This window comes from Gadus macrocephalus, chromosome 3 (assembly GCF_031168955.1).
Source record: "Gadus macrocephalus chromosome 3, ASM3116895v1".
Lineage (NCBI taxonomy): Eukaryota > Metazoa > Chordata > Actinopteri > Gadiformes > Gadidae > Gadus > Gadus macrocephalus.
The window spans coordinates 2,604,883-2,630,064 of NC_082384.1; the positions used below are offsets into that span (position 1 = coordinate 2,604,883).

Here is a 25,182-nt window from a genome sequence, read left to right on the forward strand (position 1 = left end):
CAGCTAATTACTACCATTAAACATGTTTGAATATGCTCATGTGTGGCACCGTTGCAATCGCCTGGAAGCGTAGATGTTGAAGGACACCTTGTTCACCCTCTTACGCCACCGGGAAGATATTTACATACTTCTGATTGACTAATGAATTGATTCAGCTATTCCCCCAGAAGTCTGGGGTCAAAAGGTCAAAAGGAGCCGGCACCACGCCGCTTATGAGACAACAAAAGTTAATGTGTATTTCTCTCATAACTTTTTGTCATTATTAAAGAGAGGCCTGATTCTCAGATATGCAGGTTGGATGGCTACGGTGTAGGTCTGGGAAGAACTTCAGGCCAAAATCTTGCAAGCGAGCTGCTGGGTGAGGTGCAACGAGATGGAGCACTTGCTGAGTCATTTCCTGTATGGCTGGAGCCACAGGTTGAAGCGTATGCATCCTTTGAGACCCCCTTTGATATAAAAGAGACCCCAAGGTACAGCTTACTTAAATTTTCTCGACTCAGTCACCTATTGCATCACTTCCTTTAGGGCTTCGGCCTCCTAATTGATCATTGTAGTATAATTGAATGCCCTCTTTCATATATATGATACCTCCACCACTGTGACGTGGCAACAATTCTCCAAATCCATATGGGGATGGGGGGATGCTTGTGGACAGTAGGGGTGTACACCAGTGTTTCCGCTAGAAGAAATTGGTACCGGTCATGTGACCGGGAAGGTTTAATTTTACCGGTCAAATTGGAAAAAAATCGGTCGGATATTATCCGTGTTTATTGCACTTAAAAAAATTGATAGGCAGGCTATATAAATAAGAAGAAGTGTGTGATCATATTTTGATTCGCCATGGTTGTTAAATACCGGTACTCCGCAAAGCTTGCCGCCGACTTTCCCTAGCTTGCCGCCGTTTAGTTCATAAACCTACGGTAGTCTAGAGCGATCAATTTGAGCGAGTGCACGAAATGTAACAACTTATTTATTTTATCACACAGGCTACGCTACAATCAAAACCCTCACTGTTTTACATGAATTGGCTAAACAAATTACCACTGCAGCATATTTAAACACAATTCAAATGAACACATTCAAAAATATTTGTGCTCAATTTAAAAGGTTGAATCTTCTCATGACTGAATGTTTGTATACAGCGCGCATGCTGTATGCGCGCAGGGTTGATGCGCTCCACTTTTTTTTGTGGAGAACCAGCGCCTTGAATGTTCCGCATAAAACGAAACAGGGTCGTTTTCGCCCGTTTCGGCTCCGTGTGGACGGGGACTTATTTCCAATCGGTCATTCTGACCGGAGACATTTAGAATTTTCGGTCCTCCTCATTTTTTTCCGGTCAAAGACCGATAATTACCGGACAACGGGAACTCTGGTGTACACTAGACATAAATAGGAAGCAAACTCAGGAGAAGGAATGACCTCTCACAAATATTTATTTAATAAATTGTTTCAAATAACCCTGCCTCGTTAAATCAATGAGCTTGGTGTTTTGCTTTCAAAAATAGCTTATAGAAGAAGTCTAAACTGCAGAAAATGAAAACATCCAAGCTGCCTTTTAATGATACCTTGGAATATCTGTCTATTTTTTAACCATCGGACCCTAGTTTACGACAAAAACAACACAATTGACGGCAGCTCCTTTGCCGCGTGGTTTTTAGAGCCATGTAAGTATTAGAGGGGGCGGTCGATAGCAACCAACATAGCAACCATTACGGTCAAGTGACTGGATGCAGCCCCGTTGAAAAAATAGAATACCACCCTACACACTCAGGAGATTAATGATGTTTAAATTATTAGGACCATGAAGTCTTTATTTGCATGGATTTACATTTCGTTCTGTGTAGCATGGAAAAATCGGAGAAACACTCCCATTCAGAATGCATTAGTTTACATTTCGTTCTTTGAAGCACGGTTATTTTTATTTATTTTCAGTTTTTGAGGAGCGGCTTCAAAGATGCACATTTTTCTGCAATAATCCAAAATCCAATGGAAAAACCAGTTGGCTTTTTGTCAAGGGAACCCAGGGCGACGCTCACTTCCGGGTTGGCCTACACACGTCATCCCTCCACCACTCTACTGTAATAACACATGTTGAAGTTGAATGATAATGAATGAATTTATTCTTTATTCTGCCTTAGTATTTATTTATTTAGCAGTGAAATGCATTGTGTGTGTGTGTGTGTGTGTGTGTGTGTGTGTGTGTGTGTGTGTGTGTGTGTGTGTGTGTGTGTGTGTGTGTGTGTGTGTGTGTGTGTGTGTGTGTGACGCTATTTTATGTTGAAATGCGACGTAATCCAGTGTTCACAAAAACGTACACTGTCAACGTATGCTTTTGGCGACTGGGTTGGCTCTCAGATATACGTGTTTCTAACAAGATGATATCATTAAAAGTTACATAAAGTAACGGTTTAATAACACAAACGCAGGAAACACGTGACCTGCTAGTTTAGCGAAAGCAGCGTCCCTAACAACGTAAAAAGTATATTTCTCGCTAGAAATGTTATTAGAAACACGTTTAATGGTGAATCGGTCCTAAAATATTGCATTTCCCATTCAGATAATAAAGATTAATAAAGATCATACACATTCACTGACTGAAGATTATTCAAGGAAAAAGTAAATTTCTCGCTAGAAATGTAATTAGAAACACGTTTAATGGTGAATCTGTCCTAAAATATTGCATTTCCCATTCAGTTAATGCTGGGTTTTGCGTATCATATGCACGCGAAATGGACGCATCCGCCCTCCACAGTAGTTAATGCTGGGTTTTGCGTATCATATGCACGCAAAATGGTCATTTGGCGTATGTACTGCACGCATTTTGAAAGTGTCAAACCGTGCAATCTGTACGCATATTGGTGAGACTGGGTTGAGTACATCTATGTATCTAGGCGTAGGGTCTAGTATAGTATATATATCTCTCTATATCTATATGTAGAGTCTAGTATAGTATATCTATCAATATGTATTTGTATAGTCTAGCATAGTATATCCATGTCTCTATATCTTTGTGTAGAGTCTAGTATAGTATATCTATCCTGCTCTTCTCCCGCTGTTCTCCTGATGGGCCGTATTGTGAATAACATATCCTGACATTGGTATCCTGAAAAAAAAACCTACCCCTGAGGTAGTATTTTCACCGGCGGAAGTGTAAATTACCTATGAGGCATAGAATGTCGGTATTTAGGCACCCTAAAATCTGCCCGTTGCCTTTATTTGCTTAATGTAATTTTTTTTTTTTTTTATGTTGCCACTGCTCTTCAGTCATTCATGGTGAACCCTAAAAGATAAGTCTTCATAACCCTAAAAGTATACATTATACAATACATTCAAATACATGAGCTCACAGCTGCACACGTATATAGAAAATGATTTTTTTTCTATAGATGCGTTAGTTGAACATTATATGGTCCCGGCATTCCAATCCCTGTTTTCTCAGTTAAACACAGAAATCAACTACATCTTTCCCAGTGTTCAACGGAATATATGATGCATCGCTGCAGCCACATTTAAGATGATCACGATGAGTTCCGCCCATTCTGCCTCCGTTTTGTCTGTGGTCAAACCAAAAGAAACTAGATTGACAGCTGCCGCACTTAACCTGCCTCTTGTAAACTTGGGCCCTACGTCATATTCTGCCCCTTGCAAGCCCACCCCCCTAGACCCCCCATTGATTCTACTGATGTCGGAATGACATTGATGTCCGCATATAAAGCATCAAGTGTGAATCATCCTTAGGGTTGAATGTCCTGATATACAAATACGGCGAAAAGACTGAGGATATGTGTAAAAATAGGCATATGTGTGGAGTCTAGTGTAGTGTATGCATCCATCTTTATCTATGTAGAGTCAAGTGTAGTGCATCTATTTAGGTGTAGGGCCGTTGCTCCCCCTCTCCCCCTTCCCTTTACCATCTGCTAATTAACGGCTTGTTTTTGTGGAAGTACAAAATCAGAGAAAAGAAAGTCCTCTATATGCAGGACCCCATTCACACAGGACCCCCTTGGAGAACTGGTCCAGGTGTGAGGAGGGGTGTGGTCAGGTTTCCCTAGCGGCCATTTGGATGAACTCACCCATGGGTTCCTTGATGACCCGGTAGTAGTCCGGGGCGTCGTTGGTGTCCACGGGCTCCAGGAAGGGCCACGCCATTTTATGGGCCTGCGAGACAGAGAGCGATAACTAAACAGAGATATAATGTGACACTCTCACAGAGGAATACAAATGGTATCAAATCTAACTTTTTCTAATTGAAAAATCTATCAATGCGACCAAATGTGAGCCTTTCTGAAGCTACTGCCCCAGAAGTCTGCTGTTCGAATTGCGTGCCATGGCCTCTGACCTGCAGCGAGCGCAGGATTCTCCTCAGGCCCTCGTTGTCCTTGTCGGTGAGCGGCGTGAGCACGGTCATGGCGTCCTCTGTGGACTGGCACTGTGGACACACGTATTGGTCGATGTGGGTGGCCTCACTCTGCAGGATGCCCACGCATCGCCCGTGGTACCAGTTTTGGCAGCGGTCGCAGCCGATGTAGAACCTGTGGACGCACAGGGGGAGACCAGGGGGTCAGCGCTGATACATATGGGTCAGCGCTGAGATGCAGGGGGATGTGTCTATGAAAGCACGCATAAGCACGCAATTCGAAACATCAACAGATGAGCGCAACAAGCGCAGAATCATAACCAATTGAAATTCACATAGGTCCACGAACCCCAGACGAGCTGCTCTTCCTCCTGAGCTACTGCCTTAAGAACTTGGTAAGGGAAAGGGTAAGGGTTAGTCAGCAGGGTTGTAGGAGAGCCATTTGGTGAAGAAAACTATTTGGTAGAAGGTATGTGGAGGTGTGCTTTACAGGTGGATAACCTTTCACAAATCTGAATATTTTATCTGAAACCTGGTTCAGCAGGACGCTGCATAGCCTCCGCTTTTACCCCCCAATGCCCCTTCTCCTCCCTTATTCTCCTAAGAACACCAATCACACACTTACTGTATATTGTACGTCCTGGCACAAATATTTTTATATACACTTTCTTCTACTAAATGTACTAGTTGTAGGTAGCTAAGGATAAACAAATCTGCTAAATGCCCTAAATGTAAATGTGAATAAAATGTCTTGATCCACAGTGATTAAATGTCTCCCTCTCAACAGGACTCGGTTATGACCCACTGATGCATCAGCCCTGATCTGTGACACAGTTGAAGCTGTGACCACGTACTGGGACTCATCGTAGGGTGTCTGGCAGATGCAGTAAAGCTCCTCAGTGTTCCCCTCCTGTGCCCTCTTGCACTCGGCGCAGATGTAGTCGTCCATCTTCTTGGCCTCCTTCTCCGTGATGCCCACACACTCGCCGTGGTACCAGTTGGTGCACAGGTCGCAGCCGATGTAGAACCTGGTGACAGAACCCCAGGGGGTGTTACTCAAATACCTGGAGGTAACATGTCTGTTGTGACCCAGAGTTCGGGTTCACTGGAGGCTGGATCCTGACAGCCATGATAACCAAACTCAAAATGGAACAACACGCTAGATCTGCATGAGAGGAATCAACTGAACCTCGCTGTGCAGCTGGGCTCAAGTCCTCTCCTGACAGGAGTAAACCTGCTTTTCCAGTTTTGGACAGAGCTGCTCACTTGGACTCGTCGTAGGGCGTCTTGCAGACGCAGTACAGCTTGATGTCCTTGCGGTTCTCCTTGGAGCTTGTGGTGGAGATCATCTTCTTCCTCTTTCCCTTGGCGCTGGCCGTAGCAGCCCCCAGCCCCGCGGGGCCCTCCCTCTTCCTCTTGTGGCCAGCGGGGACTGGGCCGGCCCTGAGCGGAGAGGCGGAGGCAGGGTGGTGCTGCTGTTGATGATGATGATGATGGTGGTGCTGGGCGGGGGGGGCGTGTCCCTTGCCGAAGGGGGCGTGTTGGTGGTGTGGGGTGTTGTGGGCGGCGGCCTGGGCTCTCTCCTTCTCCCGCCGCATCCGCAGCAGGTCCCTCTTCAGCTCCTCCTACAGGCGGGGAGGGAGGTGAACACTGTGCAGCTCTCTGAGGCTGAAAGCTCAGCCTCAGAGAGGCAGGTAACCAGCGGCTCTCTCTGAAGCTTTCAGCCTCAGAGAGGCTTTCTTTCTTACATTACATTCTTCCTGTTCTTAATATCATATGTATAGATCCGTTTCTGTGTTTATTCCTACTGTTGTTCCAAATAGGATCAATAAAATAGCATAATATAATTTATGTGTTGCAAGGCCGCAACTCATTATTTTTAGTCAATCTAACATAATTTCTTTTAAGATCATTGATTGCTTCAAATAAAAATGAAAAGAAGCCCATGATTACTCACCAGAGTAAACATGGGGGACTCGAATGTGCTTTATTTTATAAATATCCGTGAACCAATGAATAAACCAATTACATTTCTGAAGCATTGAGCAGACATTGTGTATGTGATTTAGATGGGATTAGATTTGCTCAAGGTTCCGTCGCCCTACTAATGGATGGACGAATCAATCTTCAGCAAGAGGCCGAGGGTGACTAATGAAGTGGTGACGAATGAAGGGCCTTCAGCACTCTGAACCTGTGGCTCCACAGAGCTCCACATCAGAACCTCACTTTCAAGGGAGAACCCAGTCGGGCTCAGGGCAAGTAGTGCCCGGGGATGGAAGCAGCAACATTCTGCTGTACCTGGGCCTGCAGCTGCAACTCCTTGTCCAGCAGCGCCCTCTTTTTCAGGATCTCCGTCTTGAGGCTCTCCTTGTGGCGGTACAACAGTGAGGACAGCTTGCTGGCATTGGCGTTCCTCCTCTTCTGCTCCACCACCTCCTCCTTCCGGCGCCTCTTGGCAGTCTGCTTCTCGTCGCGGTCGATGCGGTCCAGGATGTACTTCATTACCTGGTTGCACGTGATCATCCTGCACAACAGACAACATCACAGCACACGTGAGGGGGTGATGATCCTAGTCCGACCCGTTTTTACCGTAATGGGGTTTAGACGGACTGCTGACGCTCAGAAGGAGTTCCTCTTCCTCCTCTCATCTCCTTCAGCCAGGGGGCCGAGATGTGTTCCCCCACCATCAGCAGGAACCAGCCAATTCCTGGCATGTCTCGCTGGGCGCTGGTCTGTCTCCCCAAGACACTTTGTGAGAAAATGTTGACTCCAAGTAGCAATCAAAAGAGGGTTTTTGATAGGAGGATAAGCACATGTGAGCGCACGCATACACACACACACACACACACGCTCAGTAAAGTTAGGATACCGCAGTACACGCGTGAAATCCAACTGCAAATGAAATGTACAACCAAGATGTCAGATGTACAAGGGCAGAGAACTTACTTGCTCTATTGATTTAGTCTGTCCATCTGGTCTGGAAATGTGTGACTCTGCATGGAGCTGTTTGGGATGTAATGTGTGTGCGTGATGTAAAGTGCGTGTGTGTGTGTGGTGTGCGTATGTGCGTGTATGTGTGTGTGGTGTTTTCAGTGCAGCTTGATCTGACTGTAAACGGCCTCAGCTCAGACACTCAACTCCAGAGCCAGGTCGTGGTCACGCCAGGGTCACAGGGACCAGACCAGCCAGGGGTCACAGTCATAAACACACCGCTGACTTGTGTCTGTAAGTGCACGCACACGCACGTACGCACGCATGCACACACTTTTGCTCATTTCCGTGTGTATGCTCGCATGTGCGTTTTTCGTATGTGCTGGTGTGTGATTGTGTGTGTTGACCTCTGGTTTTCCTCCCTCTCAGCAGGTGTCATGGTCTTCTTTTGCTTCAAATGTTCGATGACGGCATTCTGCTTCATCACCACCTAAAACACACACACACACACACCATCATGGATAATTGTGAAGGAGTGGAAACAGTGCAATAGACCGGCCCACCCAGACCCCCCTCAACAACACTAGACTACCCAGACCCCCCTGGACAACACTAGACTACCCAGACCCACCTGGACAACACTAGACTACCCAGACCCACCTGGACAACACTAAACCAGGCTACCCAGATCCCCCTGGACAACACTAGACCAGGCTACCCAGACCCCCCTGGACAACACTAGACCGGCCCCAGATCCCCCTGGACAACACTAGACCAGGGTACCCAGACCCCTTGGACAACACTAGACCGGCCCCAGACCCCCCTAGACAACACTAGACCGGACCACCCAGACCCCCCTGGACAATACTAAACCGGCACCAGATCCCCCTGGACAACACTAGACCAGGCTACCCAGACCCCCCTGGACAACACTAGACCGGCCCCAGACCCCCCTAGACAACACTAGACCGGACAACCCAGACCCCCCTGGACAATACTAGACCGGCCCAAGACCACCCCTGCTCCCAGCACCTGTTTCTGCAGCAGGTGTCCGGCGGTGTGGGGGGTCTGCTCCCGCTTGGCCTCGGCCGCCTGCTTCTTCTTCTGCTGCTGTTGCTCCCTGAGCTGCTGAATCCTCTGGAGCTGCTCCTGCACCGAGGCCGTCTGGATGGTCACCACGTTGCCCACCTACACACACACACACACACACACAGTCTATACAGGTAGGTCACCAAACCAACAACTAGCTGTTGGGAAGGGTTGCCCACTAATTAGGGTGGTTTGGTGTTTTGAAGCGTGCCGTGTTTCAGCCAAAGGGCCACGTTGAAGGTGTTTCATGCTGTGTGGGAAACCCATGTAATGTAAAGCCCATGTAAAACCACTGGAATTCTGTCACCGTTGTGGGCTAACAGATGTTATGAGGGCTTTCAGACACTCGAGAAGCATCAACCAAACCAAAACCAACTATTCAAGGTGGGGGGGAAAATCACATTTGATGTTCTAAAATGATATTCTAATCTGTGGCATGGGCTAGTACAGGAGGAAAGCAACACATCTAATAATTTATGAGAATAAAAGGCAATTAGTGTATTTGCCAATCTGTCTTTGTCAAGTGGCGATTCCGTTTCCCTCCATGTTTAATGACCAACCCTTCACCCTTATTCTCTCTGAGGCCTCACTACTGATTCCAAGACTCAAACACTGCTGGGTGATGCAAGGTCACCAAGCAGGTGCAGTTTTATACAACAAGGTAACACAACACTTGAGGCTGTGGGAGGGGCATACCTGGGGCTGCAGCCCGGGCACACCCACCACCTGGGGGGCCGGCTGCAGAGGGGCGCGGCCCGCCTGCGCCTTCACCTGGAGGGGCGTAGGGGACTGGATGGGCATGTGGGCCTGGGTCTGGGGGGGCAGCTGTCCCTGTGGCGTGACCAGAGGGGGGGTGCCAGGCGCGGCCTGGGGCGTTGCCCCCGCCTGCACGGGGGCGGCCGCCTGCTGAGCGGGCTGGGCTGGGGCCTTGGTGGAGGTCTGGAGCAGGCCTGAGACTACCGTAGCTGATAAGGGGAAGAGAGTCCTCAGCGAAGAAAACACAAATGGTTGTCCCTGTCATGACCCAAAAAATCCCCGCCATCCCTCCTACCTGTGGGCGTGGCTGCGGATGCAACCGGGGTGAATAGGAAGCGCTGGAATTGTCCGTTGGGCAAGGCCGCCTGCATGAGCTGCTGACCTGGCCCGGGGATCACAGTCACCCCCTGGGGGATGACCTGCAGCTGGCCCGCCGTCTGGCCCTGGCCCTGCACCATCACCGTCAGGCCCTGCTGGGCCACGCCCGCGGACATGCCCCCCACCGCTGGACGCTCTGCCCCCGCCACCCCCTGCTGCTTCTGGAGAGGAGAGCATGGAAATGACTTGCTCAGAGACAATATCCTGGGTTAGTTAAGGAGAACACTATCCTGTGTTAGTTCAGAGACACTATCCTGTGCTAGTTAAGGAGAACACTATCCTGTGCTAGTTAAGGAGAACACTATCCTGGGTTAGCTAAGGAGACCACTATCCTGGGTTAGCTAAGGAGACCACTATCCTGGGTTAGTTCAGAGACACTTTCCTGGGTCAGTTCAGAGACATTATGCTGGGTTAGTTCAGAGACGCTATCCTGGGATAGTTTAGAGACACTACCATGGGTTAGTTCAGAGACACTATCCTGGGTTAGTTAAGGAGAACATTATGCTGGGTTAGTTAAGGAGAACACTGTCCTGGGTTAGTTAAGAAGAACACTATCCTGGGTTAATTAAGGAGGACACAAACCTGGGTTAGCTGGGACAGCTGGGTGAGGGTCAGTTTGAACTGGCCCTGTTGAGGTCGCGGGATGGCGGTCTGCCCGAGCCCCAGGGGGCCGGCTAGCCGTTGGCCTGTGGGGGCGGGGCTGGCTACTGTTGTGGTGACAGCCTGGCCACGGATGATCTGGGTGACAACCTGCTGCCCGCTATGACCTAGGGAGAGGGGCGTTGGGGTCACTGGCAGGACCTTCAGATAAACTGGTATAGAAACTGCTAGCAGATAACCATACGCCCACTGCATAGACATAGGAACAATGAGCAGTCAGGTGGACAGGAGGGAGAGGTTACCTTGCTGAACCACAAGGGGGGTTCGCAGGATGGTCTTGCCGAGAGCTCCCGCCTGCTGGACGGGTGTTCTGATCACTGTCATTCCTGGCCGGATCTGACCTCCAGCAGGCAGCATCTGCTATGACCATTTAATCAGAGTATTAACCATTTGTCATAAGCGCAAACTAAGTTTCCACTACCAAATCCAAAACAGATGCGGGATACAACTTTGCCAGAACCGTCCCCAATAAGCTCAGAGTTTATCCCAGCAGTTCTTCACTAGGCCACATCAAACCGGTAGGTAGGGCGAGAACTAACCAATGGTTAAAGATGTGGAGTCAGGCTTTTATGCGATTTTTTTAAGTATCGAATCAGTAGGCGGTGATGGAAACACCAAAATACACATTAAAATCCTGTAATTTGCAAAGAAGTTTTTCCGCTCGCTTGAGGTGGTTTTTGACTTATGCAAAAGAGAGTAAATGCGCAAAATTGGATATGGATACACACTTTTTGAAACAGCTGTGGCGTAGCGAACATTGAACAGACAGGACTGACAACGTCTTTCCGATTTCCGCATAATCCTGCTGACATCAACTTGTAGCATCATATATATATATTTATTTTTTAAGCGTTTGTATACACAGACATCCTATATCATACATAAATTATATAGGATGTCTATGTATATCCCTTAATTATACCGTGTCAATTAATCCCTGATATATGGACACCTGCTAAGTAATTCAAGTCAAATTGTCCGTTTTGTGTTCAAAACGAGAGCTGGTAAATGTGAAAAATGAATAAACTGTAATCAGACAACGTGGTTACATGCTATAGAACCTAGAGCAGGGGTCCGCAACTAAGTTTGGCTATGGGCTAATTTCTTTTCCAGCCAGTAGGTGGCGGGCCAGAACATTATCAAAGGCTAGTTTAAGGAATTGATTAATGAAAGTGCATCTGGAACTGCGACAGGCCCGACAGCTGGCTTAGTCATATGCCTACCAAGCACTAGATAACTCTTAAAAGACATACATATAAACAAGTGTATGCCCTAATCACGTAAATGTCATGCCTGATCACGTTATAAACAGCAAACTCGATTGTGATTATTGCTAAAAAATTGCTATTATTAAAAAATATATACAAGTTAAGTCATAATGTAGCCGAGCGGGGGACATCCCGTTGGTATTTGAATTAATTTATTTGCTGATCTCGTCCCCCAATAACTTAGTCCTAACCCTAAATATGAAGATAAAGTGAAAAAGTGGTGCAGTTGTCAGCCTGGTTCACTGACAACTGCACGTCCACGCAAAAAGGCGCCCCTCCTTTCCTGCATATTTGGCAGTGTGCCTTCTTCAATGCAGGAATATGCAAATTATTCTAAAGAGGTCTAGACTCCGTGCGCAGCCCCGCCTTCTCCAGTGAACCAAGAAAGCCTGCGCCGTGACGAACGGGGGATTTGACCCCCTCGGTTTTACACAGGAAACTTGAGATAAGACAGTGAAATCGCCGGGCGTGCCAAGCCGCAGTATAGAAAGGCCTTATGGGCAGTAGTGTGCGCCTAAAAAAGCAGCCAACCATTATTAAAACACTTCACTTCACACACACACACACACACTCCACGGTGGGTGCTGGCTGACTGCACACACACACACACACACCAGGGATGGAAATTAACACCCGCCACAGGCAGTTTGCGGGTGGATTTGTATGGTGGAGGGTGAATTGTGTCACTTCACCCGCCACTGTGTCGGGTAACACTTTCCAGTCAGGTCAGATCAAATTTGCATATTTAATACATTCGTCATACGGCGCTGCACAGTTCCACAACCATTACTGTCAACATCCGGTCTCAGTACCACATCGGCTCGGCTTCCAGATCGGCTCGGGGTCCGTCGTTTGCTGATTACGTCACACAATATCATTGGCTGTAAGCTTGAATGGGCGTACATTGTGATTGGCTGTACGTCGGACGGTTGATTGGTTTTACGCTGTAGCTCTGGCTGTAGTCATAGCAACCACGTTTTTTTTCCGTAGATGGCAGCAGCTATGGAGAGCTTTTATGAAGAAATTAAGCATTTCCTACAAAATAATGTTTACCACACCTTGACCAACACTATCCCCAAACCAGAGAGCAGAAAGGCAGCGATTCGGAAGGCAATCAAGGCATCAATAAGATACACAATAAAAGGCAAGTCACACAGTGTGAATTAACTTTACCTTCCAACATTACTTCAAAATAAATGTAGCATGTAAGTAAATAAAAGTATTATCATACTACTGGGTATTAAAAGCCATCCTAAATAAGTAGATTTTTAGCCTAGATTTGAACGTCATAGAAAATATTGTCTGTTGCGTATTGTCTGAGGTGTCTTATCATAGCCCTCTTCTTTACTTTTTTCCTTCCAAGTACTATTAGTAATATTAGCTGTTCAATTCAATCCATATTTGAAACATTTCAAGGCCTTTTGGACTTTCTGGTGCTGCTTTTAGTCATATTATAACCTTCCCAGTTATTATACATACATAAACACTAGGGGTTTAACGATACATCAATGTAGATCGATACATCGATTGATTGGCAAACGATCAAACTGCATCGATGCAACGCCCAAACATCGATGCATATCGCTGTATTACACGCTTTTATTATTATATATCTCCTTTCGCGGGTGTTTGTGAAACTATTTCTGCGGAAAGCGCCAAGCCGCTCGTATCCGTTCACCGGTTAAACGAGGCAACAGCGAGCAAATGTGTGAGCGCGAGTATTTGTCTAGTTTCGGTTTGTGTTGCCATTGGGCATATGTCCCGTTTTTCCAGCCTAATGTGATTAAAAGTAGCCAAATCGGGCTGAAAAAGGTGCCCAATCTGGCAACACGGACGGCTTATCTTAACTGCCAAGATGATTCCGAGGGATGTTTTGTTTTTAGAAGAAAACTATCCACACAGATAGGTTGGGAATGGTCTATGTTCAAAATGAAAGATCATTACAGGCTCTTTAATTTAAGCCATAAAAAACCTTATGCACTTAAATGCAATTATGTGACACTTTATTATTTGTAATTAAAATGGATTGTTTTTGTTTTAAATATCCGGAAGAGCAAAGAAATAAAATTATGAAATAATAATAAAGTTGATGTGAGTTGATGCGAATGTAAGAGGTTGTGTTAAATGGGTATCGTCTCACATGGGCGTAGCGGACGCGGGCTACGCGGGGGACATGTCCCCTGCACTTCCCGCATAAGTGCCCTCTCTCCCCCGCACTTTTTTACAGCCATTATATTTATTTTTTACACTAGGAAACACCTTTTTCCGAGCCGCCTTAGAACGCACCATGAGCAGGCGGAGCCAGGTGCCAAACACCGCTGTCGTGTTGTAATTTCAATCACAGAGACGTTGATTCAGATCCGTTTCAAGCATGTTCAGCAAACCAGCAGCCAAGAGGCAAAAAACTGTACCTAGTTTTCTCCAAACAAACCGTGTAAGTTAAGAATAATGCTGTTGCATGTTGTTTAACTAAATGATGACGGACTAATAGATGTCAATATATCAAGTTAAGCTAGTTAACAATTGTTAAAGGTGCAGACTAGAGTGACAATTACTCTGTTACATTTCCTTGAGTAACTTTTTGGATAAATTATACTCTTACGAGTTGTTTTACTGCAAAATACTTTTTTATTTATATTATTCTAAAGTAAGCACAACAACCGTGAGAACTTGTGCTCACAGTATGTTTTGCACATATTTGTGACTAGACCAGGGCTCTACACTAACTTTTTTTTTCAGGAGCACTCGTGCCCCTAAGTTAAAAAATTTAGGAGCACAGGGAAAAAAATGGGGGCACAATAGGTTTTTGTTTAGAACATTTATTAGCGTGCAGAAATTGCACACACCAACAGCAACAACTTACTAAAGCAAAAAATTACATTTATGCTACACAAAACAGCACCAATTTCGGCTTCCACCGTACCAGGGTTATTGGGCTGGGTGCGATTTATATAGAAATCGGGACAGCGAGAATGCCTAGTGGACTCGATGTGTTTCACCACAGCATCGCGTTTCAGATTAGGGTTCCCCGTTATAAACAGAGAGGATCTTGCCATTGCCAATGGGGCTTCCTTACAAAATGTACAGAACATTTTCATGTTCTTAGCATCATAAACTAGCCACCCGAAATCCTTCAACCAGTCGGGGGTTGAATTTGGAGACTTTATAGACTACAGTAACAGCATTAACTTTCTCCACGCAGTCTATTCATAATATTGTAATGACCACGGAAGAGGCAGTGAATGAAGTATTGATTAGACAGCGATTTAGATACCTAATAAACCGTGGAACACACAAGACTGGTAACCATAGCAACATAGGTAAACAAACCCCGCTAAACCCTCCCGTAGGGCCTCCCGCGCTACGGCCACCCGGAGGCGCACAGAGCTTTTGGCCGTGAAATTATGTATACAATACAATACAATTATATTATATACTATTCTATATAGAGCTCGGGGAGTCGCAAACGGCAACAATCACTTTCTCCTCCATTCTGTGGTTCACCCCGGACTGCACTGCAGGGAACGGTTGGCCGGTTGAAAACTGATTGGCTGTTACGTTACGCACGTCACTCAGTGGCCACGCTGTTGAACGCTGATTGGCTGTCATCACGCGAATGTCGCGGCAAAGTTTAAATATTTCAACTCGAGCAAAAGTGGCGTGCTGCAAATCCACCTGAAATCCACGTGAACGCGCTCGCCCGTGCCGGGCAAAAGTGTCGCGCTGCAAATGGAATCGTTGCTTTGTATGGAATCGTTTCGTCCCTTCGTGTTTGGTGTGAACGCACAGTATAGTGCGCTGTGGAGAAGTCACTCGCACGCGTGCTCCTGTTTGGTTTTTCTCGCACGCCGAAATATTCGCTCGCAAATGCGAGTGAAATGGGCGCACTGTAGAGCCCTGGACTAGACCATGACTGACATGTGATTACACCATGTCTGGGGGCACCCAGTATTGCTTTCATGGAAAATGGAATGCACCTTGCAGTCCATGCTAAGTTCGAATACACATCTAGTCTAATAAATGAATAACAAATGTGGCCAGACGTCACCCAAGGTCCAAAGAAGGGCCACAAATATTAACATCACAGTTATTTAACTGTAGAGGATAATCAACATCGAAACTTTATTACTTTTTAGTTAATATAACCATTATTTCATTTTTATTATATTATTGTTTCTACTTGGGTCTAAAAGAAATCTAGAACTGAAAATATTATTTTGTAATATAGTTAATCAGGAGAGCCTGTAGCCTTTGATTCCCTTAGTTCAAAAGGTAAATACTGACATGGCTGTTTAAATATGTAGTTTATATTTAATTTCAAAGAGACTTTTTGTTTATTAATTATTTCCAGCTATTATTTGACTACTGCTTTGTGTTTTAAAGAAAGCATGGTATAGGTCATACCATTTGTCTTAGTCAGTGGAGCAAGTAAGTTACATATTAATTTAGTCTTTCGGCCTGTAGCATATAAACAAAATGAAGCAACTGTCCCATATTTCTAACTGCATTTGAAGTAGACATTGAGACTCACCAAAAATGGACACTATAGTATAGGACAGTGATCATGATTTGTCTCAATATCAGAATAACAACAATGGGTAATATAGCAATGGCTGGTGAAATGGCCATAAAGTCGGTCTGTATATGCAGTGTAAGCCTGTCCAGGCCCTGCAAGTCACGATGTAGGCTATTAATCGGAATGAATAGTAGGTAAATAGGTAGTGGCCATCCCCAAAATGCATCAGAATGTAGTTAAAACATTTTAGGGGGGGGAACCCCAGACCCCCTGTCAATTACTGTGCCCCACCAACATTTTTGATCACCAGGCGCCACTGGTCTTAGTCTTGATTAATTTCGCACACATGTTTTGTCATAGATGACGACGGCAAATGTAAAATAGCTACATCTTCATGTCAATATGTTTATTGTCGTCACCTTCACTTGTCAATTCTTGCCATTAAATTTAATTATGTGGCTTATTACCCTGTTACCTTGTCACTTCCATTCCATTTTGGGGCTGATAATTTGAAACAGGAATGGTGTTTTACAGAACTTTTCGTGTTCAGTGTTGTCATTTGGCACTTAATTATCTGGCTACTTACCCTGTAGATGCTCGAGGGTCATTCTGTGTCAACACAACCAGAGTTTGGCAGCTTTAGATTTTGAAAGTATATCATTTTAAAGAACTAAAGTCGGTCCCCTGGTGATGTGCTGTTTGTGGTTATGTAGCCACTAAGGAGAGGTGCAACTGAATGCGAGAGGATGATAAATCACTCAATAGACCTCTGAACAATTTGTCCCCCTCACTTTTGAAGTATTGGCTACGCCCCTGTCGTCTCATATCGATCTCATGCCCCTGAATCAAAATCGTATCGCGGCAGACTTTTGATATCTGCAAATATCGTATCGTTGTCCAATGAATCGATATAATATCGTATCGTGATGAAACCAGAGATTTACACCCCTAATAAACACTAAATGAATGTTGTATTTTCCTGCTGCATCAGACGAGCAGTTGTATTACAGCTTCCAGGGAAAACTTCGCTTGGTGGTGTGTAACCAGGAGCAAGTCTGTAATGCCTTAAAGGGGACTTATTATACCACCAGGTGTGAGTGTGATTAGCCTTACAAGCCGTTTCGAAAATCTGCCTAATATGACATCACTAGTGGGTGTGTCCACCTAGATCTGTGCTGGATAGATGAGCAATGTTTACTTCAGTCCACTGGGTAGGCTGGTAGATAGATCTCTCCAGCACAGATCTAGGTGGACACACCCACTAGTGATGTCATATTAGGCAGATTTTCGAAACGGCTTGTAAGGCTAATCACACTCACACCTGGTGGTATAATAAGTCCCCTTTAAAGGACTGCCATGACAATCTTGACTGTGGTGTTTTCATTATCTCTATGGAAATGTGCTCTTTTGAATTTTGCTACACAGGTGTTGCTACATGGAGTAGGTTTTCTGCAATGTACAAAAAAGCTTTCTGCACCATGTACACCATTGACACCTGCCTAGGATGTGGACGACTATATAAAAACTGCACACCAGGTATACATCTTATACAGTACTTGATAGTGTTGGTATCTGTGTGATTACACACAGTATTGATGTCATAACTATGCATCGATCACATCTGTAGAGGTCACTTGTCAGTATGTTTTTTTTCTTTCCTTTTAGTTTTACAGGATATGTTGGGACAGGAAAAAGGGGAGTACTAGAAGCAATCTATTCTCAAGCCGAAGATCCGGGATACTGCAGTCACTTCTGCAGCCAATTGCAATAGGTAAACATAAATTTAACACAAACACAAATCCTAGACTAAATTATGTCACTGAAATGTATGTAGGTCTACAAAAAGACCCTTGAAACTAATTGAGTGATGTAACTGATTTAAGGACCCATAAGATACAGTGCAGTTAAAAGTATTCAAACCTCACATAAAAAAAAACTACATTTCCCTCAATTTTCCACTCAATCTCCTCTCTGTGCCCTGTAATGACAATATTTTCATTTTATTTTTTATTTTACTGTTTTTTTTTTTAATTGAACACTGAATTTTATCTTTATCGTTTTTGCAAATCATTAAAACCTATGCCATTTTAATTGTGAATGAAGCAACTACCATGGACATGTCAGTTACAAACTTAACCCATTTAAACCGGGAAAGCATTGCCGCTGTTCTACCTTTAAAGCCGGGGGCGCTGTTGCGTCATTCTACCTTTAAGGACGGGAAAGCGTTTGCGTCGTTTTTCTGTATAAGGGGGGTTTTTGCCCAAAGTGTCGGCCTCTGGGCCACTGAAATGCATCATAATAGACACATATAGGTGTCAACTTGTTCCTCGTGAGTTTAGTTCAGAAATTTCTTCAAGCAAGTATGGCGGAATTTGAGACTGAAGACTTTTCTGACGGTAGCGATTTCGAGGAGTTTCTCGGCTTCGAAGATGTTGATGAGGCCGAGTACTTTGATGACGAATACGAACCGATTGACCGGGAATTATGGTTAAGGCACATGTTCGTGAATGACGACGAGGAAGAAGAAGTATGGAATGGGGCTATGGGAATGGGGCTGCTTGTGTTGCCGGTGCGAAGAGATTACTGGCGACAGAGTAAGAATCTCTTTCGGACGCAATTCGCCAGAAATATGTCCCGGGACAGATTTGCGGCCATCTGGAGGCAAGGACAATAGTAATACTTATTGATTGTGATGATGCTGTAATAAGAAATTACGACAGTTTATATGTAAGAGATGTATTACTGTCCCGGAGATGCGTAAAGCACCCGTAAAACCAGATAAGCTTCTCTGGAATGTCACACCTAAGTGCGATCTCCAGACTAGCAATACATCTCTTCCAAAGAATAGAGCTTCTTTGGTCTCCAGAACAATAATGCCTAGGCTACTATACATTCCCAAATTATAGCCTGTATCTTTTAATTACGCTACTTCTTAGGATGGAATGCAATTGTATTTGTATTATGCATAATACTTTTATTCAGTAGTCATCACATACAAGTGCATGTAATTTAAAACGCAGACTGTTTACAGTTTTAGTCCCAGTCTGTTCCCCTTCCCATGTTTGTTATTATATACTTTATTACTTTCTTATATACTTATTTCACTTTATTATACTTTATTTTTTTTACTGTTTTGTGCTGTTCCTGCACTTTTACATATTTTTTTACTTTTTTATTTACTTTTCTACCTGTATGTAAATATTGTAAATATTTGTAAATAAAAACTCAAATTTCCCATGTAAGCCACAGGTGTCAGCTCTCAAATACTTTTTGAATTGTGTTCCTATCTGTTACAGGGGCTGAGAAATCAGTAATTTAGTAGGCGTTGACACAATTGCTGAATTTCTAGAAAAACTTCAGGTTTTGGGGGCTTTTCTGAAATCGCCTATAGGTTTTACAGGCATTTTTTCCAGGCGCTTTAGGCCTAAATGGGTTAACTTCTTGACACCATATCTGCACATCTTTGCTTGTTGCAGATGTCCCTCTTGCCTGTCCTCCAGCCCCTGCACGTCGAGAGGAGCAGACACCCGTTTGTGCCCAGAGGACGTTTGGACTTTCAAATGTACTTTTGAGAATACTTTGCAAAATCTCATGACACTGTTATTGTTGTAAATATATTTATAGTTATACGTCCTTAAGATGTTTGTGTTAATGTTTCTATCGTTGTTTCTGCATCCAAGGTTGACATGTACTTTGTTAGTTTCGATTGAATATGCATGTTAAGTATTACCTTAGTTTGTTTCACTAGTCACTTTTGTTGTACATAGTCACTTTAAATTGTCACCTTTTTTCCACATTTGTATATAGTCACTGTTAGTACCTGGAAGCAGTAGGAGTGAGCTGCCTTTTCTTTTGACTTGTTTTCTCATGTTTTATGTTAGTTTAGGATGTTAGTTTTAGTGATGGTCTTTTTTATTATTTACTTTGGCATAGGGTTTAGGTAGCTTCCCTTTGAAATCTAGTTCGTTGGTTGGCCTTGTTTCACTCCGAAGAGAAGCTTCATTTTCAGTTTGGTGTATTGTTTGTGTGACAAGCAATAAACTGCTTGTCATTTTGACTACGCGAGTGTGGACTCCTATTTATGTTAGGCAAATAATGTACAAAAAACATGAGAATTGTGATTTTTCTGTTGGATATGTGTATATATGCACAAATACACACACACAGATGAGTGAAAAATAGCTTAAAAGTGTAGATAAATATATATATATATGTCATATACAGTGGGGCAAAAAAGTATTTAGTCAGCCACCAATTGTGCAAGTTCTCCCACTTAAAAAGATGAGAGAGGCCTGTAATTTTTATCATAGGTATACCTCAGCTATGAGAGACAAAATGAAAAAAATAATCTAGAAAATCACATTGTCTGATTTTTAAAGAAATTATTTGCAAATTATGGTGGAAAATAAGTATTTGGTCAATAACAAAAGGTCATCTCAATACTTTGTTACATGACCTTTGTTGGCAATGACAGAGGTCAAACGTTTTCTGTAAGTCTTTACAAGGTTTTCACACACTGCTGCTGGTATTTTGGCCCATTCCTCCATGCAGATCTCCTCTAGAGCAGTGATGTTTTTGGACCTTCGCTGGGCAACACAGACTTTCAACTCCCTCCAAAGATTTTCTATGGGGTTGAGATCTGGAGACTGGCTAGGCCACTCCAGGACCTTGAAATGCTTCTTACAAAGCCACTCCTTCGTTGCCCGGGCGGTGTGTTTGGGGTCATTGTCATGCTGAAAGACCCAGCCACGTTTCATCTTCAGTGCCCTTGCTGATGGAAGGAGGTTTTCACTCAAAATCTCACGATACATGGCCCCATTCATTCTTTCCGTCACACGGATCAGACGTCCTGGTCCTTTGGCAGAAAAACAGCCCCAAAGCATGATGTTTCCACCCCCATGCTTCACTGTAGGTATGGTGTTCTTTGGATGCAACTCAGCATTCTTTCTCCTCCAAACACGACAAGTTGAGTTTTTACCAAAAAGTTCTATTTTGGTTTCATCTGACCATATGACATTCTCCCAATCCTGTTCTGGATCATCCAAATGCTCTCTAGCAAACTTCAAACGGGCCCGGACATGCACTGGCTTTAGCAGGGGGACACGTCTGGCACTGCAGGATTTGAGTCCCTGGCGGCGTAGTGTGTTAGTGATGGTAGCCTTTGTTACTTTGGTCCCAGCTCTCTGGAGGTCATTCACTAGGTCCCCCCGTGTGGTTCTGGGATTTTTGTTCACCGTTCTTGTGATCATTTTGACCCCACGGGGTGAGATCTTGCGTGGAGCCCCAGATCGAGGGAGATTATCAGTGGTCTTGTATGTCTTCCATTTCCTAATAATTGCTCCCACAGTTGATTTCTTCACACCAAGCTGCTTACCTATTGCAGATTCAGACTTCCCAGCCTGGTGCAGGTCTACAATTGTGTTTCTGGTGTCCTTTGACAGCTCTTTGGTCTTGGCCATAGTGGAGTTTGGAGTGTGACTGTTTGAGGTTGTGGACAGGTGTCTTTTATACTGATAAGGCGTTCAAACAGGTGCCATTAATACAGGTAACGAGTGGAGGACAGAGGAGCCTCTTAAAGAAGAAGTTACAGGTCTGTGACAGCCAGAAATCTTGCTGATTTGTAGGTGACCAAATACTTATTTTCCACCATAATTTGCAAATAAATTCTTAAAAAAATTCAGAATGTGATTTTCTGATTTTTTTTTTTCATTTTGTCTCTCATAGCTGAGGTATACCTATACCTCTTTTTAAGTGGGAGAACTTGCACAATTGGTGGCTGACTAAATACTTTTTTGCCCCACTGTATATATTTGTTATACATTATATATTATATTATATCTATAAATAGTCTAACAGTCTAAGTAAATAAGACAAATACACACACTGAGATAACTGAAAATTTGCGAAATGGTGTCAGTCTATCGTGAAAGTAGAATGCAATTTAGTTTGTCCGAGTGGGGTTGCTGTAGATAGCATATTGTGTGACGTAATCAGCAGACGACGGACCCCGAGCCGATCTGGAAGCCGAGCCGATGTGGTACCTACACCGGTCCCCTTCTTCTTCTACGCCTCTATTGCTGAACTGCGACTGTAAACATGTGGGATAATATACCGGTAGCAGGGCTCTCAAGTCTCACGCATTCGGCGTGAGCCACACGCAATTCAACCCATGCACACACTCACACGCCACACTTCGTATTTCTCACGCAGAGAAAATACCAGGATAGTGCCCACCAATTTGGGCCGCTATTTAACAGTGTTACAGGTATGAATCAAATGGGTTTCCCGTACGTAGGGTAACCAGACGTCCGCTTTTGCCCGGACATGCCCTCTTTTTGAGACACTTTTAAAAAATGTGTGGCGGAATTTCAAAAATCGTCCGGGATTTTATTAAAGCCTCATACAAGTTCACATTGAATTTGCGTTGCGTTTCTCTGGGTCGTTCACCAACTAGTTAGGCTACGCCCTCCCCTACTCAGTTTTGTTCCATTTGCATTGGTGGAAGTGAGTAGGGGGAGTGTTTAAGTAGAGCCTTCAGATTGGACGGTTTGACTTACTCAGTTACGTCGTGTTTTGTATTTTTTTTTTTAACATTATTGTTTTGTAGGGATAAACAATAACAAATTTCTCCTATAGGGGATTGATAATGTTCTATTTATTGAACAGAAAGAAACTCTTGGTCATACTTTACACACTTTACCACAGCATTGGCCTACTGAATGCCACAGATTTACTTTCAGCATTGGACTGAATGCCACATAAATATATAATTATGTTTTTGCACGTTTTCAACATTTAAAAGTTCAGGGTATAAAGTTCAAGTATATGCCTCTACTTGTATTTCTTAAGCCAATAGCATTTTGAGGCAGTGTTTATTTTTGAATATTAGTGTTAAGTTATGTTACTATCATACGTTAGTTACCATGTCTGTCGACACATTTGCATGCAGTCACATGTAAATATAAAAAAACAAATGTTCCTATTGACTTATGATGGTGTAGCCATGCATGTTGTTTTATTGTTAATATGTCAATTTGTTTTTTTATTGAAAATACTTGATGAATTATCCCCAAACATGTCATCGTAACACCTTTGAAATAAACAGGACTTGGCAGATACCTGTGTATTGTTTATCATATGCGGTAAGAGTGTAACATTTTCAACTCAGTTCCTTGGTAGCACCTATTTACAGTAAAATCAAAAAATTATGTGTATGAAAAAGACTTTTCTTATCTATTGTTACTATTATATTGTTTAAAATGTACGCATATATTAAAAATATATATAGCGAATAAAAAGGGGCTGGTAAAAAAGATTGATAGATAGATAGCTTTTTAAATCTACCTGCCACAGTGGCTGGTGGGCAAAAAAGTTAATTTCCATCTCTGACACACACACACACACACACACACACCACGGCGGGTGCTGATTGACTGCGCGTGCAAACACGCACATATACACACACCATGGCGGGTGCTGACTGACTGCGCACAAACACAAAACTCCGTTCCAAGCCTACTCACCGTTAGAAGAGCTGTAGGCAAAGTAGCCTCATCAGAGACTCTACTTGCGTTAAACAGCAAAGTCTCAGAGCTTGGCGTCTTAAATCTTTTCTGGACTTTTGTCAACAGCAAGATTTGCTTCGCCTTTTAGATGGAAACGTGACTACTGACACGCTGGGGGGGGGGGGGGGGGGGGGCTCTCACCTGCTGAGGGGATCCCGGGGTGTTGGGTCTAATGTTGAGGGTGGCCGTGCGGGGTTGGAAGGTGGTATAGGTCTGTGCTCCACCCGCAGTGCCGGATGGGATGATGCCCAGCACCTTCTGCTGCATCATACCTGGCCAGGTGAGAGGGGGAAAAATACAGGGGTTACCAGGGGCTGGACACACAGGGGGTCCTATGGTCCAGTTGTGGGCCTTGAGGGGCTAGAATGCAATGCATGATTCTCAGTAGCGATGTAGGATTGCAACAGATCCAAAATAATAAATTGATGAATGAAAACCTCTTATGTAAATCAAAACGCTATGCACAAAGAAATCTGCCCTACGAGTATTGCCAAATATGACAAATTGTGCAAACCAAACAATAATCTGAGCTGCCGAATACTGGCATCCAAGGATGCACACAGAGAGAACGAGAGCAGTGCTCGCAATGGGCCGACTGGTATCGGTACAGCTACTCACAGAAAGGCTGTTAGAGTGGGAGGCTGAAAGGACGGGGGGCAGAAGGAGTGAGACACTGGGAGGACAGGGGGCTGAAGGAGTGAGACACTGGGATGATGGGGGGCTGAAGGAGTGAGACACTGGGATGATGAGGGGCTGGAGGAGTGAGACACTGGGAGGCTTGGAGCTGAAGGAGGGAGACACTTGGAGGGCGGGGTGCTGAATGAGTGAGAAAATGGGAGGACGGGGTGCTGAAGGAATGAGACACTGGGAGGACTAGGGGCTGAAGGAGTGAGACACAGGGAGGACTGTGGGTTTAATGAGTGAGACACTGGGAGGATGGCAGGCTTAATGACTGAGACACTGGGAGGATGGTGGGCTTAAGCAGTGAGACACCGGGAGGCTGGGGGCTGAAGGAGTGAGACGCTTGGAGGACGGGATGATGAAGGAGTGGGACACTTGGAGGACGAGATGCTAAAAGAGTGATACCCAAGCATTCCTATTATTTTTCTAAAAAGATGACCCAAAAATTGTCAAAGGCAAACTGTGAGCAGCAGCACTGTTCCCACACACTGGTGCGTCTGCTATAGGGGTTGGAATCTCTTGGCACCTCACGATTAGATTCCGATTATGAGGTCAACGATTAGATTCTGAAGCTATTATCGATGCAACAATTTTTTTTATGTACATTTCCATGCGTGATTTTCAAAAAAATATATGTACATCTGGGTTTGCTACTCAGAGTTTGCTAATCACTTCCTACTTTTGTGATGATCATTAAAGACATCAACAGATGAATTTACTTATCTAATATTTCATAAGAGAGAAAGCTTTTGTCACAAATACGACTTTCTATGAACAATTCAATAATCAGTGCAGCTTGCATTATAACCCAATATGGAAGCATGCAAAAAATAGGTTTCAGTTTTATTTTATTTCTAATCTTTCTTTTATGTGTCATTAAAGGAAAAGCTGCTCTTGAATTAGAAGGAGTTCTTGTTTCTGGCTGTGAGTTTGCACGCATGCTATGCGTAGGCTGAAATCTGAATCGCCCCACTCCTCTAT

General features: G+C 44.2%; 1 protein-coding gene and 1 long non-coding RNA gene across 2 annotated transcripts in view; one reads left to right on the forward strand and one right to left on the reverse strand.

Annotated features, from left to right (window-relative positions):
* The window catches only part of LOC132453342 (nucleosome-remodeling factor subunit BPTF-like), a 185,466-nt gene that overhangs the window by 7,624 nt on the left and 152,660 nt on the right, over nt 1-25,182 (reverse strand). The window contains exons 22-33 of the mRNA XM_060046187.1: nt 23,662-23,792; nt 10,414-10,531; nt 10,094-10,278; nt 9,429-9,672; nt 9,074-9,342; nt 8,321-8,476; nt 7,696-7,778; nt 6,656-6,881; nt 5,624-5,982; nt 5,212-5,385; nt 4,340-4,532; nt 4,074-4,158 (exon numbers count right to left, since the gene is read on the reverse strand). Coding sequence (XP_059902170.1) covers nt 4,074-4,158; nt 4,340-4,532; nt 5,212-5,385; nt 5,624-5,982; nt 6,656-6,881; nt 7,696-7,778; nt 8,321-8,476; nt 9,074-9,342; nt 9,429-9,672; nt 10,094-10,278; nt 10,414-10,531; nt 23,662-23,792 — 2,223 coding nt within the window. The remainder of the gene's footprint in view (nt 1-4,073; nt 4,159-4,339; nt 4,533-5,211; nt 5,386-5,623; nt 5,983-6,655; nt 6,882-7,695; nt 7,779-8,320; nt 8,477-9,073; nt 9,343-9,428; nt 9,673-10,093; nt 10,279-10,413; nt 10,532-23,661; nt 23,793-25,182) is intronic.
* Nucleotides 13,699-19,965, forward strand: LOC132453366 (uncharacterized). Its single transcript, XR_009524665.1, has 4 exons — nt 13,699-13,873; nt 17,381-17,491; nt 17,621-17,726; nt 19,432-19,965. It is a non-coding gene; the product is annotated as an uncharacterized LOC132453366 (long non-coding RNA).